Source organism: Myxocyprinus asiaticus, chromosome 25 (assembly GCF_019703515.2).
Source record: "Myxocyprinus asiaticus isolate MX2 ecotype Aquarium Trade chromosome 25, UBuf_Myxa_2, whole genome shotgun sequence".
In the NCBI taxonomy this organism is placed as follows: domain Eukaryota; kingdom Metazoa; phylum Chordata; class Actinopteri; order Cypriniformes; family Catostomidae; genus Myxocyprinus; species Myxocyprinus asiaticus.
The window spans coordinates 5,454,587-5,473,935 of record NC_059368.1 but is presented as its reverse complement, the minus strand read 5'-3'; the positions used below and the strand labels follow the sequence as shown (position 1 = coordinate 5,473,935).

Sequence of the window (19,349 nt, the reverse complement as noted above, 5' to 3'; positions counted from 1 at the left end):
CCTTGCTCCACACCTGCCATGGCCACCGAGCCAACGCCCACGCCTGCCATGGCCACCGAGCTTGAAGCCTCGTCCGTCCCAGGGAACAACCATGGAGGTCGTTCCCGAGTTTCAGCCCATGTTCATGACCACAGAGGTCGTTACAGAGTTTCTGCCAGTGTACACGACCACGGAGGTCGTTCCCAAGTCTCTGCCAGTGTTCACAACCACGGAGGTCGTTCCTGAGTCTCTGCCAGTGTTCTAGACCATGGAGGTCGTTCCCAAGTCTCTACCAGTGTTCACAACCACAGAAGACGTTCCCAAGTCTCTGCCCATGCTCACGACCATGGAGGTCATTTCCCAGTCATCCAGGACTCTTAGCCTTGAGCCTCCCACGGCTCCACCATCCACGGCTCCGCTACTCGATCCTCCCACGGATCTGCCTTCCATGTCTCCGCCCCTCAAGCCTTCCACAGCTCCATCATCCATGGCTCCGCTCCTCAAGCCTCCCATGGCTCCGTCTTTCATTGCTCCACTCCTCGAACCTCCCACGGCTCCGCCCCCAGATTCTTCCACGGCTCTGCCCCCAGAGTCTTCCACGGTTCCAGTCCCAAGTCTGCGGCCTCCTCCCAGGCCTCTTGACCTATTCTCTAGTCCGCGACCACCTCCCAGGCCTCCTGGCCGTCTGCCTGATCTGCTCTGGTCTCCTGGGCCTCCTGGCCATCCGCCTGATCTTCTCTGTTCTCCTGGGTTTCCTGGTTGTCCACCTGATCTGCTCTGGTCTCCTGGCCGTCCGCCTGATCTGCTCTGGTCTCCTGGGTTTCCTGGTCATCCACCTGATCTGCTCTGGTCTCCTGGCCATCCGCCTGATCTGCTCTGGTCTCCTGGGTTTCCTGGTCATCCGCCTGATCTGCTCTGGTCTCCTGGGTTTCCTGGTCATCCACCTGATCTGCTCTGGTCTCCTGGCCGTCCACCTGATCTGCTCTGGCCTCTTTGGTCTCCGGCTCCATCTTGGCCCTGCCTCCCTTACCAGCCTTCCTTGGGCATCAGGAGCCGCCCATTAGAAGGGGGTTCTGTCATGATTCATTGTTCACGCCATGTCACAGCCATGCCAGAGTCTGCTCCACGCCATGTCACAGCCACGCCAGAGTCTGCTCCACGCCATGTCACAGCCACGCCAGAGTCTGCTCCACGCCATGTCACAGCCACGCCAGAGTCTGCTCCACGCCATGTCACAGCCACGCCAGAGTCTGCTCCACGCCATGTCACAGCCACGCCAGAGTTTGCTCCACGCCATGTCACAGCCACGCCAGAGTCTGCTCCATGCCATGTCATAGCACAGACCCTTGCTCCAAGCCTTCTGTGACTCCTTGCTCCATGCCTGCCACGGCCACCGAGCCAATGCCCACGCCTGCCACGGCCACCGAGCTTGAAGCCTCGTCCCTCCCAGGGCCAGCATTGCCAGCCTCACTCCTCAAGCCTCCCACAGCTCCACCCCTCGAGCCTCCTACAGCTCTGCCTTCCACGGCTCCAGTCCCCAGAGTCTTCCACGGCTCCAGTCCGAAGTCTGCGGCCACCTCCCAGGCCTCTTGACTTGGTCCCTAGTCCGCAGCCACCTCTTAGGCGTCTTGGCCGTCCGCCTGATCTGTTCTGGTCTCCTGGCTGTCAGCCTGATCTGCTCTGGTCTTCTGGCCGTCTGCCTGATCTGCTCTGGTCTCCTTGGTCTCCTGGCCGTCCACCTGATCTGCTCTGGTCTCCTTGGTCTCCTGGCCATCCACCTGATCTGCTCTGGTCTCCTTGGTCTCCTGGCCGTCTGCCTGATCTGCTCTGGCCTCTTTGGTCTCTGGCTCCATCTTGGCCCTGCCTCCCTTACCAGCCTTCCTTGGGTGTCAGGAGCTGCCCATTATAGGGGGGGTTCTGTCATGATTCACTGTTGTTTTGCCTTGTGTTTAGCCTCAGTCTTCTGTTTTCCCCGGACTACATTCCCCATAATTCACTGCCCTCATCACTGCCAGCTGTTCCCAATTGTTCTCACCTGTTTTTCATTACATCATTAATCCTTGTTTATATAATGCCCTGATGTCTGCTCAGTCTTTGTGTTGTGTTTTTCTCCAGTTCATGTTCTGGTTGCTATTTTGTTTGTAACGTTTGTTTTGTTTCCCAGTTCCTAGTCTTGCCCTGTTCCAGTGTTACCCTGTTTTTTGTATTTGATTTATTTGTTATTAAAGTTAAGCTGCATCTAGATCCCGCTCTCGTGACTTCCTTCAAACATGACAGTGACTGTTAATGTCTGATGTTAAAGCCTTTGATCTCTCGACAACTGCTTTTCATATGAGATGACAAAACAGAAAACCACAGAGGAATGGAGGAAAAGTTACATGCAAAATTAAAAACCATATCCTCATGAGGTAGTTAGACATACACAAGTATTTGGACAGACTCAACATATCTTCACCAGGTAAGACATTATTTTTAGGTTTAGTGATCTTATAGTGGGGGAAAATTAGGAAAATAACATGATGCGATTCATTAAACTGAATTTTACACCACTTTTGTACTAATTATAGTGCTCAGAGTTTGCTCTTTCAAAGCTCTGGAGACTGAATCAAGTTATGAAATTTGTTTAATTTAAGTGTCAACTTTGTCTTATATAATTCTAATATAAGTTATGACAAGTTTTGATATCTGTAATAATGCAGAGATTTAAAATTAATTTGCTTGGCATAGTTCAGATAATTTGAACTTTGTAGAATTTGATGAGAAATGTTTGAGTTCATATTGAAATCTCTGACTTTTGATTGTAGACTTTAATATCTTGACAAATCTGAGCACATGCAGTTTGAGACATTGTTGCGATCTTTTCTGAGACTCACAGAAGGAAACACATGAGATTATTGGGGCCTTCTTCTCAGAAGAAACATCTGAAACAGGAGACTTAAAGTCTCATTTGCTCTCTATTTATTTTCATTGCTGTCTAGGAGAAATAACTGAGATCTCACTTGTGATTTTTCTTTCCTACGAATGGTTTACTTCTAAAAATAAAAGAGTTAATTTAAGCACAGACTCTGTCTCCTTTAGATGAATGTTGTATCCTTCTTCAGTTTGTAAGTCACTTTGGATAAAAGTGTCTGCTAAATGAATAAATGTAAAATGTAAATGTATGGCCTTTGACGCAAACTGTAACAAAGCAATTTTTAATAGTTTAGTCATGATTTTAGATTCTCAGTGTCTAAAAAAAAAACACAGTCTCATTAGTAATAATAATTAGTACGAGATGGCAAAATTGTAAGAATGCATACAAGTTGGCTTGTACAATTTTACTCCAGAGAAAAACCAACAAAGCAATGAATAGAGGGCCTGGGTAGCTCAGCACTGACGCTGACTACCGCCCCTGGAGTCGCGAGTTTGAATCCAGGGCGTGCTGAGTGACTCCAGCCAGGTCTCTTAAGCAACCAAATTGGCCCGGTTGCTAGGGAGGGTAGAGTCACATGGGGTAAACTCCTCGTGGTCGTGATTAGAGGTTCTCGCTCTCAATGGGGCGCGTGGTAAGTTGTGCGTGGATCGCGGAGAGTTGCATGAGCCTCCACATGCTGGGATTCTCTGCAGTGTCATGCACAGTAAGCCACGTGATAAGATGCACGGATTGACAGTCTCAGAAGTGGCGGCAACTGAGACTTGTCCTCCGCCACCCGGATTGAGGTGAGTAACCATACCACCACGAGGACTAAGAAGTGGGAATTGGGCATTCCAAATTGGGAGAAATGGGGATAAAATAAAATAAAAAAATTTAAAAAACAAAGCAACGAACAATGTTTTGATAATTTTCCTATGACCCCATAACTAAACCTTACCATGATTTTAAAAGTTAAATCGCTGTCGTGTACCACGAAACAAAGAAAACATTGGCGTTTGGAATGAGACGAGAGAAGTGTATTACAGGTTATTAACATACATCAGTTATTTATATTGCATAAATAAATATAGAATGAGTAACCAAAATTGTTCACTGACGCTTCTTTTTTTTATATATAAAATGTTGGATAGGAGGATATCTAAATTGGATGCCTGTATTGTATCGATTTGAAATTTTGTTTGTTGATTGGTTTGTGGCTATGTGAATAAAAGTTGTACCTTTTTGTATGAGCCAAATGTACGATATCTTAACATTTTTCCATCTCGTACTAATTATTATGAGTTCTCATTAAACTATGTTTGTTTGAAACGGTTCTTTGTTATAGAATATCATCATATAGGGAAGACCAGGGCTAGATGTTACACAGAGAAGTTGTCACAAGGGAAATATTTTCATGAGCACGCTAGGCACAGCACAATGCACAAAGACCGTGCGCTATGTCTTATCCAATTTTTGTGAGAGCGCTCATTCTAAGTGCAGTTTTCGTGCCAGTGCAAAGCGCAAGTGGGTGTGGCCGGGAGTGTTTGCACTATTTGTGGGTGTATTGTATGTTAATGAAGTAGCTGAGAAATAGGTCATTGTGCTAAGATGTTTGAGAACCACGTCTTATCACAGTGCAAAGCCTAAACTTAGTTCCTGCATTTGCAGTTTGGAGATTCCACCAGTAGATGATATCATAGAGCTATCAATCATACTTTTAAAACCATGATTTGTGTGTCAGGAGATCAATAATGATAATAATTATAACAATAATAATAATAATAAATGTATATTGTATAACGGTACAGAATTTAATCATTAAACAGAGGAACATATAACAAATATTCATTTCAAAACAATGAACAATGGGAGAGAAGCAAAGCATGTTTTAAGCATCCCGTAACACCATCAAGACCACAGGTGAGACAGGCCGATAGAGAGCACATACATCGCAGTCTGGAGGCAGGAGGGAACACAAACATCCCCTGTAGTATTTCAACACTTAACACTGGAACGATGACAAAACAGGAGAGAGTTCACAGCAAGGACGTAGTTATTGCGCAATAGAACATAAGACACCAATGGTCCATATTTCTATTCTTCTAATGGTTTACATACAGCCAATTTACACTTCATCTACACTACGTCTTCATTTATATCAACATTGCTTGACAGGGAATAGAATACTATATATAATAGGACACAGACCATGCAATAACCAGTGAAAAACCTTTGAAATAAATTGCACTTGACCCAGCCCATTAGCGCTTTGCATGTGAAAATATGTACCATATATATATATATATATATATATATATATATATATATATATATATATGGTACATTATAGAAATATTTGCTGGAGTAAAAACTGTGACAATTAGTCCCGGTATCAAGATATTTAAGGACACTTTAAACTTTTCACTTTCACTTCACAAGGAATTCTGAACAGCACACTGCAAATGATATTATATAGTATGCAAAAAAAATATTATTAAAACGCTGAAAAGAACATAATATTGATGATGCTGAAATGAATGTTTTCTTGAAGTGTTTATCTGTTTTAGTACACAGCCAGAATAAAGCTGTAATGAAACTATATAACAAAAACAAGGAAAGCACTAATATCCTGTCTTTAGTTCAAATACTAAAACTAAAGACATGATAATGTGAGGAAAATATAGAAAAGGACAAATAGAAATAAAGTTTGGGTCATATAGTTTTTGTGTGAAGCAATTTCAATGAAATTACATTTTCCAGTTCTACCCGACACAAAACCTATTACTACATTTACTATTATTTTTTTCTGTTTAATTTTGGGACTCAAGAGACTAGCTTTTGTCACAATGAATGTCTGATTTTGTCTAACCTGGTATAATTTCACTAAGCACAATCAAGTGGTTCTCAACTGGTGGGTCGTGACTCAAAAGCAGGTTGCAAGTCTGTTCTGGGTTAAGCATAGCAGATAAAAATAAACAATGCTAAATGCAAATAATAAAATGAAACTAACCATATAACTGTGCATTGATAAAATAGTGAAATAAATAGGCTTATCAACTTTTGGAAGGAGAAAAAGCTTTCTGTATCTTTTGCTGTTTACGTCAAAGGCCACGAGACCTCAAACTCTATGGTACTTGGTGCACATTTAAAGTGACTTGGTAATATAACTAATATAATATTTGAAAATCAAATTTTTGCTGTTGTTTATGTATTTACCAAATTTTAAATTCCCCTGTTCAGCAAATGCTAATAATTTTACATTTTGCTGTTGGGACTATGCTGTTCATATAATGTATATTTGAAAAAATTTCAGTGTTTAATTAAAAAAAAAAAAAAAAAAAAATTTGTTTACATTCGTACCATACATTTTTTTAATTTGTACAACAAAAATGCACGATGGTCTAATTTATACAGCGATGTTGTTTATTAATACCAGTTGTGGTTTAATGCACAAGCTCTTAATCATGTCGCAGGTGTTGAGTCTAAAACATCCACATTTTCAGAGAATCAGCCAGGGGCGTAGATTCCAGGAGGGATGAGGGGAGGTAATAAACCCAAGGTGAGACAAATCCAATATTGTATGTTTTACACTTTTCTCTTTATTGATGTGCAGGTGTTATTGAGTAAACTGATGCTGGAGATGCTGTCAGGGACGAAGTGGAACAACTGTGGCCTCCTGCTCATTTTATTTTTCTGCAAAGGCTGTATTAAACCTTCTGTCTCTTATGCCTCCAATGCAGTCACTGTGGCCTGTAATGGCTCTTTATGCAAAAATGCAAACACACTTTCTAGTAAGTGAAGAGGTTATAATGGCATTGCCCAGAAGTCAAGTCTTGATTTGATTAAGTTTCTGCAAATAAAATAAATTCCTTAAGACAATTTTTTGTTTACTACCAGCAGAAATGACATGACTGTTATTTCATTAAAATGCTTCATCTTCTATTTACAGAACTAAATTTGGAAAACTTAAAACATGTGGACAATGTCGTCCTTGTGGGTGCAGATGGTTTCGTGGGACAAATGAGCAAAGGTGACTCAAACCAGAACAGTATTCTGAAAAGGAATGAGACTCATTATTGCTTAATTATTGCTTATTTCAGAAAAGACAACATTCTGTGATATATAAATAATCAGTATATTTTTATTATTTATTATTTTATTTGTTAAGGTAAAATAATGCACCAAAAACTGCTATAAACAACCATGAAGAAAGTGAATGTAGTAAAGAGGTAAATCTCACTAAAGGCCATATGAACATGTACAGGTCATCAGAAAAAGGGGGAAAAAATCTCATTTAAAAAATCAATGATCCTGAAAATAGTCCCCCCAAAAAAAGAAGAAAAAAAAAAAGAATATTTTAGATTTTTGGGTGAAATGTTACCTGCTTTTGTGAGATTCACCTAAAGATTGTTTTTGGTTTCACTTCAAATTTGTGTATTTTCTACAACTCCACTAACCTTTAAGGGCAAACGACTAGATGTGAATATAAACATGTTACATATTTGTATTTCACTTGTGGTTACATTGTTTATCATTCTTTTTTTTTCTTTTTTTTTTCTTTTTTTTTTTTGTAGATGATTGCAGGTCAAACAACAATCACCAGAGCTCAGCAAGTGGGTCACGTGTCTCCTGTCCTCATAGTACTTGTCCACAAAGTGGATCAGGTCAGGTGTAGCAACAAAGAAACCACATTTGCCTAAACATTCTTTTAAACACATTCTTTTTGAGGCTTTCCAAAGACAGTACTTACATTGTTATGTTTTATTTCTTCATTACAAATTCAAGAAACATGAATTTAAATACTAGAAACAGACCATAAACTTCTGTGCTGTTATCATTGTAGAAGTCTTAATGTTTGTTAAATTTCAATTATATACATTAATGTTTTCGTGATGTTGTCTTTTAATAATTTATATGCTTGTGTCGTAATTTACCAGACATTTTGGTTAAAGAAAGGAAAAAAATAATTCATTTTATATCACATATACTTAATAGGAACCGGGGGCTTGGCAAAAATGGCAACATCTGCTCAAACAAAAAATTCACCCATATGTTCACTTAATTATTGTGGCATAACAAAACTAACTATTATGATTTCCATCTTTCAAATTTGTGAGTTTAATATTTGACTCAATATATTAAGACATGGGGACATTGAAAATATACTGCATAGCAGAACAGACCCAACAAGATTTGCTAGCCAAGTGAGGCAAGAAAGTTTGGAGAATATACCAAGTTTTGGTTTTCAGTTTCAAGCAAGCTTTAATTGTTAAAATTATCATTGTTTTTCTTTCAGGAAATGGAAAATTGTTTGTTTTATTTGGCACAAATAATTTAACTTCTGCAAACAAACGTCCCAGTGGTGAGTTTTAAGAGGCTGACTATCTGGGCTTTTTTATGATGGCCGCAGTACTATTAATAATTCCACTACTGCAATAATAATTTTAACTTTAAAACTTTCAATAACTTTATATGGCTCTTATTACTTTAACACCAATTTTTACACCAAAGTAACCTTGTTTTTTAACACTTTGTTTTACAGACTTTGGTGTGTCTTTATCAGAAAGCACACAGTACGAGATCACTATACAAAGAAACAAAATGCCTCAGTATGTCTGTTTGATTGAAGGTCAATGCAGATGTTCCACTTGGGCAAACTGGATTAATACAGGTAATAAATGATGTTTTTATTTTTTATTGCACTTATTTATTACAACCCAGGACAACAGGTTTTATCACGTATGAATTAACAGTAATGAAAGGTTTTGATAATGGGATGTTTCTAATTTGGTTTTGCAGTTTTTTTCAGTTGCCATGAAAATGGCCCTGCAGATCGTCTTGGTAAGAATGCTGTCATATTATCAAATTATTTATTTCATTATACAATTATCCAATTGGAAGAAGCCACTTTGCGCTTAAAATACGTATATTTTAAAAACAGGGGTCCATTTTTTCTATATTATTCATAAGAAGTGGCATTTATGGAATTCCTCAATTAAGGTGTCTTCTCAGTTGGCTATTTTTCCTATAAAAAGAGAGTTTATATCTAATTATTAAATTTTTTAACCACATAAAGTTAGGGTGAAGTTAGCTATGTAACTGCCACTCACTGGATGTTTTTAGTTTTTCTGTATATATACTGTATATACACTCAGTATGCAGATACGGGTCAGGAGCTTCAGTTAATTTTCACATCAACAAGCTTAATACATTGGGTATATTTCCTAATGTCTCAAATTAGAAGATCCACTGCCTGTATAATTAACAGCACTAGTATGTTCTAAATGTGCTTTTCACACAGTGGGAAACACTGGTCTAAGTGACCCGATTTCAGTCATAACTCAATTTTGACAACATGTGTAGTTACTGTGTTTTGGCCTTGCACTGCAGCATACTTTTACAGTGTGGACTGATTATGCAATTTATAAATATATAAATGCAATTATTATTATTATTATTATTATTATTATTATTATAATTATTTTGCTGTAATTTGTCAAACTAAAACGAATGTCTGTACAGTAGTCTCTCTTGTGCGATGAGCAGCAATACAATGAGTGTCTGTGATATATCGCAGTGCTTTAGAACCCGTGACTCAGAGCCCAACTCCAGCAGTCAATTTTATGATTTAATAAAATTAACAATCTCTTGTGGCTTTAGCAATTTGGACTCTTCAAGACTCTTCATTTTTACTGATAAACGACTGTGAGTATAAACTGATTTCCAACAATAAAATGTGAGATGAAAGATGAAATATCAAATGCCGTATACTGTAATCTCTGTAAGTTGATGAGTTTACATGAGCTCAGATGTAGTTCACATTGTGTAATATTCATTTTGTTTCTGTTGCGTAAGCGTGTAATATGACCTGCCTGAATCCCTTAAAGACATGCCAGAATACAGACTACACGAGCAATAACAGTAAGAAAATGCCATAAATGAGAAAATTGCTTTATTGATTAAAACATCAGAACAGACTAAATATAACTTAACCACCATGATTGTTTTAATGCATTGTACCTTTAATTTATTTTCAATCAATTTGTTGTGTGTGTGTGTTTATGCAGGTTGTGATAATATAAATATTATAAAAATCCCAAAACAATTTGGACCTGCTTCTTGTTCTAAGTATGGAAGTCCTACAACAAAAGTGCCACCAATTTCCATACCATCGCAAATGATGAGTAAATTTAATAAAACCAAGATAGATCCTGAGGCTGCCGTGTAAGTAGAATTTCATATCTTTATTTGGTGAGGTTGATCAATGCTAGTATAAATTATTCAGTTACTACTATTATAGAAGTCAAAATGCAAAAGTTGCTTTTTTTTTTTTTTTGTATTTAATTTGTGTTTTGATTGCATGAGGTTTTAAAAAAAATCTTTTGATCGGTACTTAATATGCTGAAATGCTTAGTCTTATAGACAAATATAAATTGTGCTTGCACATCAGTTTCGTAAAAAAATAAAAATATAGTCAGAGACATTTTATAATAGACAAAATTTTATCTCATTAATAACATGTACTGTATGTACCACAAATATTTCTCTGTCTTGTAGTGGGGTTATGAAAAACCTCTCTGACCTGCTGACCCTGATGGGGAATGAGACCTTAACATCAGTCATCATAGGCAACGTTCAGGGCATTTTAAAGAAGATTGAGAATCAGGCTGATATCAAAACAGCTGCATTCGTCTACTCTGCAGAAAGCAGTGTCACTGTGAGTAATTAGATGTCCTCAGTCTAAACACACACAGACTCCTCTTATGTAACTTTGATATATTTATCTCTTTTAAAAAAATTATTTACCTCAACGGTGGTTCTCAGCTGGTGGGACTATTCTGATCACATACAGCAGGGAAAAAACTATGTTAAATGCAAATTATTGACTGCAACTAACCGTGTAATTGTGTAGTAGGATAGAAAAATAAATGTGATTAACAGCTTTTAAATGGGATGAAAAAAATGCTTCCCTTTTTTCTTTTTTTTTTCACATAATATCATGTTTACAGGTCATAAATGATTTGGACGAACTGAAAAAGTATCCCAATGCTTTTGTTATTCCACAAGAAGCCAGTGTGAAAGCATTCAATCAGACTGCAGGAAATGCTTTCCTGGGTGTGTTCCGATTTCCCAACATGGCACAGGTATAAAGACATTAAAGATAAGAAAGATACTAATTATCCCTAAACACCAGAAGAGTTAATGATGAGAGTACAATGTGGAAATGCCCACCAAACTTTGTGCTATTTCTGGCTGGGTGTAGCACCTGCAACTCTGCAGATCCTGAAGAATGGGCTACAACAGCAGAAGACCACATCGGGTTCCACTTCTGTCAGCCAAGAACACAAAGCTGAGGCTGCAGTGGGAAAACCATCTAGACCAGGCTATGTTTTCCCAGTCTTCAACTGTCCAGTTTTGGTGAGCCTGTGCCCACTGCAGCCTCAGTTTCCTGTTCTTGGCTGACAGAAGTGGAACCCGATGTGGTCTTCTACTGTTGTAGCCCATCCGCCTCAAGGTTAAACATGTTGTGCATTCTGAGATGCGACTCTGCTCACTACAATTGTACAGAGCGGATATCTGAGTTACCGTAACCTTTCTGTCAGCTCGATCCAGTCTGGCTATTCTCCGTTGAATTTTCTCATCAACAAGGTGTTTCTGTCCACAGAACTGCCGTTCACTGGATGTTTTTTTGTTTTCGGCTCCATTCTGAGTAAATTCTAGGGATTGTTGTGCATGAAGATCCCAGGAGATCAGCAGTTACAGAAATACTCAAACCAGCCCGTCTGGCACCAACAATCATGCCACGGTCGAATTTACTGAGATCAAATTTTTTACCCATTCTGATGGTTGATGTGAACATTAACTGAAGCTCCTGCCCCGTATCTGCATGATTTTATGCATTTCACTGCTGCCACACGATTGGCTGATTAGATAATCACATGATTAAGAAGGTGTGCAAGTGTACCTAATAAAGTGGTCGGAGAGTGTATATACAGATATATATATATATATATATATATATATATATATATATATATATATATATATTTATATATATCTGTATACACACACACACACACACACACACATAATGTATATATGCATAGATAAAAGTATATACAGTATAAACTCTATCTTTCATTTTCACTTTTTAAGGATGAGAACAGCAGTAAGGTTTTAAATAATGAAGTTTACGCAATTGAAATGGGGACCAAAATTTCTAATCTAAATGAGAGTATCAGTTTAACCTTCACAAATGCACAGGTAATCAAATGTATGGATAAAAAACTCCTAAAACTTCTATTACTTTTACAGAACAATTCAAATGAAGTAATTCTGAAACTGGTTTTCTGATATTGTTTTTCTTCAGACGAATGGTACTCCTGTTTGTCATGCATGGGATGGAAGTGGTCTGTTATGCTCTCATGCTGTGTATTTCTATCAAAAGCATATGAAAAAATTAAATGGAAAATAATAAACACAGTGTCTTACAAAAGTATTCAGTCCCTAAAGCATTTTCTCTGTAATATATTTATTACTGAAGCAACTAAACATAAACCAGCATGTACTGGCATGGGAATTCCCCCTTTCCTATAAACAACCAGTATTTTCCAGAGCTCTTAGGGGCTGTTCACACAAGGGATGTAGCGTGGTGGAATGAAACAGAACGCAGTTTTCTTCAGGCGTGTTTTAAAAAAAGTTGTTTTAACTAACATCTTAAAACCACAGTCTAAATACTTAAGCAAGGCACTGTTGTTTTAGAGAAGAATTTTGATTTCCAATTATGTTTCATTAATTAATGTTCTCTAAATCAAGGTAAGCTTCCTCAATACTAACCAGAACCTCCTCCTCATCAGGAAATAAGCCTAACTGGACAACTGATGGGTGTAATACTGCTATTGAAGGAAATAAGATCACTTGTACATGTGACCACTTGACTTTCTTCGCTATCCTTATGGTGGGTTCCCCGTGTTATAGGTGGAATCATGCATACAAACATCCTCAACATATTAGAGTCGCATTTACATCCTCAAAAGCACATGGATTATCACATGCAAGTCTCACCAAAGGAATAAAACGTCTTTAGATTATGCTAATTTCCTATGATATACTACCAGCAACTTACTGATGTCCAATTTCCATGTCACCCAGATAACTTATTTGGCACATCAAACTTTTGATTAGTAAATGATTAAATTGCATTTCTCCAGAATTTTGTTTTTATCAAAACCTCATACTGAGACACAAAGGTTGGATTCCTAACTTAAAGGGACAGTTCACCCCAAAAAAATATGACTTTTTGTCATTATTTACTCATCCTCATGTTGTTCCAAACCCGTATGGCATTGTTTCTTTCATGGAACAGGAGATATTAGGCGGAATGTGAGCCTCAGTCACTATTCGCTTTTCATTGCATCTTTTTTCCAAACAAAGAAAGTGAATGGTGACTGAGACTAACATTCTGCCTAACGTCTCCTTTTGTGTTCTACATCAAGAAATAAAGTCGTTCAGATTTCGAACAGCATGAATGTGTATAAATGTTGACAGTATTTTAATTTGTGGTTGAATTATACCACTAAGATGACCAAGATCCAGACAGATCTGTATAACTGGACATTGTTTTAATACAGGCTCCTCCAGCTATAAACATTCCTCAGCAAGATCTCATCAATCTCACATACATCACTTACATCGGCTGTGGCCTTTCTATGTTCTTCCTGGGCATCGGCCTCTTCATGCACTTCTTATTGAGGTGAGACACGATTCTCTGTACAACCACTTATAAATGATTTTACTATCATAATTTTAGGAATAGCGGTTTCACTCTGGTAAATCTTGTCTATGGGTGGGTTGAACCAAAATGATTAAAGGTGAAGTGTGTAATTTTTACACCACTAGTGTCAACAAACAGAACTGCAAAAATAATTACAGGTTTCCCAAACACTCCCTACCTACGCCAAACAGTCTCACCCCAAACTCACACTACTGGTCGAGCCAATGTTGCTAAAATAAGTCTGTGAATGGCGAATTAACAATAGTTGTTACTGCTGGGATAGGAGGAAGTATTTAAATGAAAAAAAAAACACTCATCACCTTTAAAGGAATATTACGAGTTCAATAAAAGTTTAGCTCAATGGACAGCATTTGTGGCATAATGTTGATTACCACAAAAAATTAATTTTGACTCGTCCTTCCTTTTCTTTAAAAATAAGCAAAAATCGAGGTTACAGTGAGGCACTTTCAATCTTTTTAGGGTTTAAACACAGAAATGTGAAGCTTATAATTTTATGAAAGCACTGGCATTAAATCTTCTGTTAAAACTTGTGATTTATTTGAGCTGTAAGTTGTTAAAATTATCATTTTTACAGTCATTTTAGGATTTTAGTGTTTGTTGACATTAAATCGTCATGGTAACAAAGTTGTAAAATTGGCTATAACTTTACAAAGAAAAGAAAAGGTTAGTAAACGAAGTTATCACACTGAAATCATGTTAACACGCATATTGTTTATATCTTGTGTCTAAACATTTGAAACAGTGAGTATTTTAACGTTCAAAAATTGGCCCCCATTCACTTCCATTATAAGTGCCTCACTGTAACCCAGATTTTTCTATTTTTAAAGAAAATAAGGGACGAATCAAAATAAATTGTCATAATCAATATTATGCCACAAATGCTGTCGATTAAGCTTAACTTGTATTGAACCCGGAATATTCTTTTACGCCCTAACTGAAGTTTAATGTATGTTTAAATAATAGAACAAGATTAAAACCAATATTAAAATGATGGTTTAAATGTACAAATTTCTGGCATCATTTTGTTCCCTCACAATGTTCCAAATGACTTTCTTTCTTCCATAGAACACAAAGGGCAGCTGAAGTCATCATTTACTTCCATTGTAGGATGAAAAGATGTAATGAAAGTGGTGACTGAGACTAAATTGCTGCCTAACACTTTCTTTTGTTTTCCACTAAAGAAAGAAAGTCATTCGAAGCATCATGATGGAACAAAAAATAATGACATAATTTTTCATTTTTAGATGAACTATCCCTTTAATTTTATTTCTAATGGCTGCAATCCACCCTTAAAGGAGTATTCCAGGTTCAGTACAAGTTAAGCTCAAGCGACAGCATTTGTGGCATAATATTGATTACCACAAAACATAATTTTGAGTCGTCCCTTATTTTCTTAAAAATCTGGGTGTGATAAAATTGCTAACTAACTTTTCTGTGTAAAGATATCCAATTTTTTAAAAATTTTCCATGACAACACAATGCTGTAAACCCTAAAACAACTGTAAAAACAATGATCTGAATAAATGTACAGCTCAAATAATACATGACTTTTAACAGAAGAATTAATCTAAGTGCTTTATAACATTATAAGATTCACATTTCTGCCTTTAAACCCTCTAAAAATTGATTGACCCATTCACTTCCATTGTAAGTGCCTCACTGTAACCTTGACCTTAACCTAAACTTCTGCTTTTTTTAAAGAAAAGGAGGGATGAGTTGTGGTAATCAACATTATGCCACAAATGCTGTCACTCAGCTTAACTTGTATTGAACCCCAAAAGTTTCTTTAAACATTTCATTATGTTTTATTTTATTTGAGCAATGGATCCAAAATACTGATTTCACTTTTGCACTTTAAAATTCAGGAAAGCAAAAGCTAATAACTCAGTCCGCGTGTTGATGAATCTCTTTATGGCACTGTTCCTGCTTAATGTGGCCTTCCTGTCCAATGAGTACGTAGCACGTGCAAAGGACATCACCGCCTGCCGGGTTATGGCTGGATTCATGCATTTCTGCCTGCTGGCCACTTTTACCTGGTTTGGTGTGGAGGCTTTTCACCTCTGCATGCAAATGTCCAAATACTCAGTCACCATCAAACATTACATCATCAAGATTACTGTGGTTGGATGGGGTGAGTTCAGATGTCAAATGCCCTAAATGTGCATGCAGAAGGATATGGACTCTTTTTGCTAAGGCAAAAATCACTATTACTATTGCTGATCATATTTGAACAAACCCATACTATGTGAATGATACCTCAAATTGAGGATTCATTTAATATATAAAGGTAAAACACCAATATGTGTTGTGGTCATTCAGACTCTTTGCAAAATGTGATTTATACTTTGTTTGTGTTTTTCAGTTCCATCTGCTCTTTTAGTGACCATAATTTTCTTCTTGAGCAAATATGGTGAGCAGACCATACAGACGGACACAAGTAATAACGCAACCATGTGAGTGTGACTTTATAGTTCCACTACAAATTCCATGTGTACTCAAAAATGTATCTGTATATTAATAATGTGATGATATGTGATCGTCCCTATTAAAGTAAACATAAAATCTAAATTAACTTTCTTAACCCTTGTGTAGTTCGTCTTGTGCTAACACATTTTGTCTTCCCGGTCAAAAATGACCGGCTCACTAAGATTGTTTATAAATCTCTCATATTGCATATACTATCACAAGAAATTGCATTAGATCTTTTAAACAACTTCTTTTTTAGTAATTATGACAGGTTTTGTTCTCCTTTTTTTTTTTTTTACACATTTTTTAAATATATTTTTATTGAAAGAAGGAGTCATTGAACTGAGCTTATACCGGGCCAGTGAGGGGCACTCCCTGCTGAAAAAAATCAAATCAAATAATTACATAATAAATTAATAACTACTTGCTTGATCTGAACAAAATAGGTGTCATTTTAAAGCTTAGAATCTAGATTTTACAATACATATAGTTATTCCTAACAATGACATATTGCAAATTACAGCAGACTATCCCGATTCAAACGAGCCCAAACACGACATAATATGATAAGTAAAACTTGAAATATTTCTTAAAGAGTGTACATGGAAAGACAATGCACAAAAGGGTGCTCAACATACATTGTGTGTGTGTGTGTGTGTGTGTGTGTGTGTGTGTGTGTGTGTGTGTGTGGGTGTGTGTGTGTGTGGGCAGGTTTAAGTGGTTTACGAGGACTTTTTTTTAGGTTACAAACTGGTAATTACAAAGGTAGTATGCTATAAATGTGGTTAATGAGGACATTTCTAGTGTCCCCATAATTCAAATTGCTAAAAGAACATACTAAATGTTTTATTGAATACAGGGGTAGGGTTAGGGTTAGGGGATAGAATCTATAGTTTGTACAGTATACAAATCATTATGTCTATGGAGAGTCCTCATAATGATAGCTGCACCAACATATATGTGTGTGTGTGTGTGTGTGTGTGTGTGTGTGTGTGTGTGTGTGTGTGTGTGTGTGTGTGTGTTTGTGTGTGAGAGTTGTGTGTGTGTGCACATGTCCGAGGACTTTGTGCGTGGAAACACACATCCACAAATGTGCTCATCTAAAGGATTGGGATGCTCCTGAACACATAATATTTCTGTATTTTGTAGTCTAATCCATTCATTTCCAATGGCTGGTCATTTTTGACCAGGAACACAACATGTGTAACAAAGTGAAAAAATAAAATAAATAAAAAATTTAAAAAATGTAAATAAAGTTGTCACATTTTTTTTGTGTGTTTGCAGATACCATATGTGAACAAAGTCAATGAATTTTATTCCATAAGAAAATGTGGGTCAAAATGACCCAAACACAACCTAAGGGTTAATACACACTCAAGAAATAAAAACCTTCTCCCTGCAGGTGCTGGATTTTAGACTCCACTGTCCACTATGTCGTGAACATCGGTTACTACTGCTTCATCTTCATCTTCACCTTCGGCACCTTCATTGTGGTGCTACGGTGGCTCTGCATGCTGAGGGTGAACAAGTGGAACAAGACTGTCAATGTGAAGCGCTCAGGAACGGCAACCTCTGACATCACCACCATCATGGGGCTCTGCTGTCTGCTGGGACTCACCTGGAGCTTCACGTTCTTCAGCTACGGAGCTCTGCGTGTGCCCTCATACTACATCTTCTCCATTCTGAACTCCTTCCAAGGTGAGAGTGTCATATCATCTCAAAAGCTTTTCAGTCGTAAATGTTGTTCCTTGTATGCACCTGTTTGACTTTCTTTCGTCAATGGAACACAATCAGAGATATTAGGTGGAATGTGAGAGGCTGACGGTCTCAGTCATCTTTCACTTTCACTATGAGGACAAAAGATGCAATTACTGAAAATTAATTTTTGGGTCACAGCCAGCAAGTTAGGATAGAACCTGCTGTGCATATTTGACTAAAGTCAATACTATTCTGTATGTCTTTTTGATTCTACTTGTGTGTTTAATAGGATTCTTCTTGTTCATATATTACCTGAAAACAAGCACCCTCATTGGGGACGCAGCGCCTACAGAAAGTAGCAGCATGACTGGAGAGACCAAAACAGATAATCCATATGAAAACCAACTGTCAACAATCATCACAAATTCCTGTGACAAATAAGACACCTTCATATCTGCAAATCTGAAATGATATATCTGTGTATAGATTTATACTATTGAAATTCACTTAAATTATTAATTTGAGCCAATATTCAGGTCAAGTCATTTTTATTTGTTTAGCACTTTTCATAATACACATAGTTTCAAAGGAGCTTTACAGAAGGTTATGCCTTCATTTTTTAATGCCCCCATTGAATAACTTTATTAAAATAATGCCTTTATGTCTTTAATGTCTTTAAGCAATGCAAATCATTCCTATTATGTATGGAACTATCTCTGATCTTAGGACGATTAGTAAATGCTGGATAACAGGGTTGGGCAAAATTCAAAATGTAAGGCTTATTTAAGTTCACAAGTTGGAATTTGAATTTATAGGTGTTATATGGACCATATAATAATAAAAGACAAATTATGAAATATAACGAAATATAGATTTCAAACATTTATTAGTAATATCATCAAAAGGTTCTGGAAATACTCCATATGTTGTGTGTATGATAACATGTTAACAATTGTGCATCCTGTTTCAAGTTCAGTTCAGTTTTTAGGAATTGAATTGTAATTTTAAAGGAATTCTCAATTATTAATTCAATTATTAACCCAGGGTGTGTAATAGTATATTAGAATCTACTCTTGTGTAGTAAAGGCCTATATATTTTATGTTCTTGTCTGCAGTTAAACAGTATGTAAAAGGCTGCTTCATGTTTAACCGATTTAACTGATCATATGACTGCACGTTGTTATTTTATGTATATTTTTTTGCTTTACATTGTACATTAATACTACTACAATACAACAATTCCCCCAATTAAATAATGGCTATTTTTCTATAATAACTAGATTTTGTCTAAGTTAAATAATATGATCTTTTAATCAGCTTACCTTGATAATTAGCTGATTTATCTTCTATCTTTTACATTAGATTGAGTCAGTGTGGGGCTGCTGATATTGGCAGGCATTTACGCATTTTAATTTCATAACAAAATTTTATAAAATTGAATTGTGTCATTTTTAACAAATTAAAATTAATAAAACATATTACTATATATATATATATATATATATATATATATATATA

The 19,349-nt window shown here is 36.9% G+C and overlaps 1 protein-coding gene across 1 annotated transcript; it reads left to right on the top strand.

Moving 5' to 3' along the window:
- The first annotated feature begins 1,904 nt into the window (after positions 1-1,904).
- On the top strand, positions 1,905-19,219 carry LOC127415645 (adhesion G-protein coupled receptor G2-like). The gene is made up of 20 exons (XM_051654429.1): positions 1,905-2,437; positions 6,486-6,663; positions 6,822-6,902; positions 7,447-7,536; positions 8,169-8,234; positions 8,415-8,543; positions 8,672-8,713; positions 9,533-9,577; positions 9,728-9,793; positions 9,940-10,096; positions 10,430-10,589; positions 10,882-11,016; positions 12,029-12,136; positions 12,243-12,282; positions 12,730-12,830; positions 13,504-13,625; positions 15,533-15,798; positions 16,030-16,120; positions 17,536-17,831; positions 18,121-19,219. The coding sequence occupies exons 2-20, from the start codon at positions 6,504-6,506 to the stop codon at positions 18,270-18,272; spliced, it is 2,307 nt and encodes a 768-aa protein (XP_051510389.1). The 5' UTR covers positions 1,905-2,437; positions 6,486-6,503; the 3' UTR covers positions 18,273-19,219.
- Positions 19,220-19,349: the final 130 nt, after the last annotated feature.

Excerpts from the sequence above, each read along its gene's own strand:
- LOC127415645 (XM_051654429.1), top strand. The coding sequence starts at position 6,504 with ATGCTGGAGATGCTGTCAGGGACGAAGTGGAACAACTGTGGCCTCCTG. Across the intron at positions 8,714-9,532 it reads TGGCCCTGCAGATCGTCTTG|CAATTTGGACTCTTCAAGAC; the intron begins GTAAGAATGCTG and ends TTGTGGCTTTAG. Across the intron at positions 15,799-16,029 it reads GATTACTGTGGTTGGATGGG|TTCCATCTGCTCTTTTAGTG; the intron begins GTGAGTTCAGAT and ends TGTGTTTTTCAG.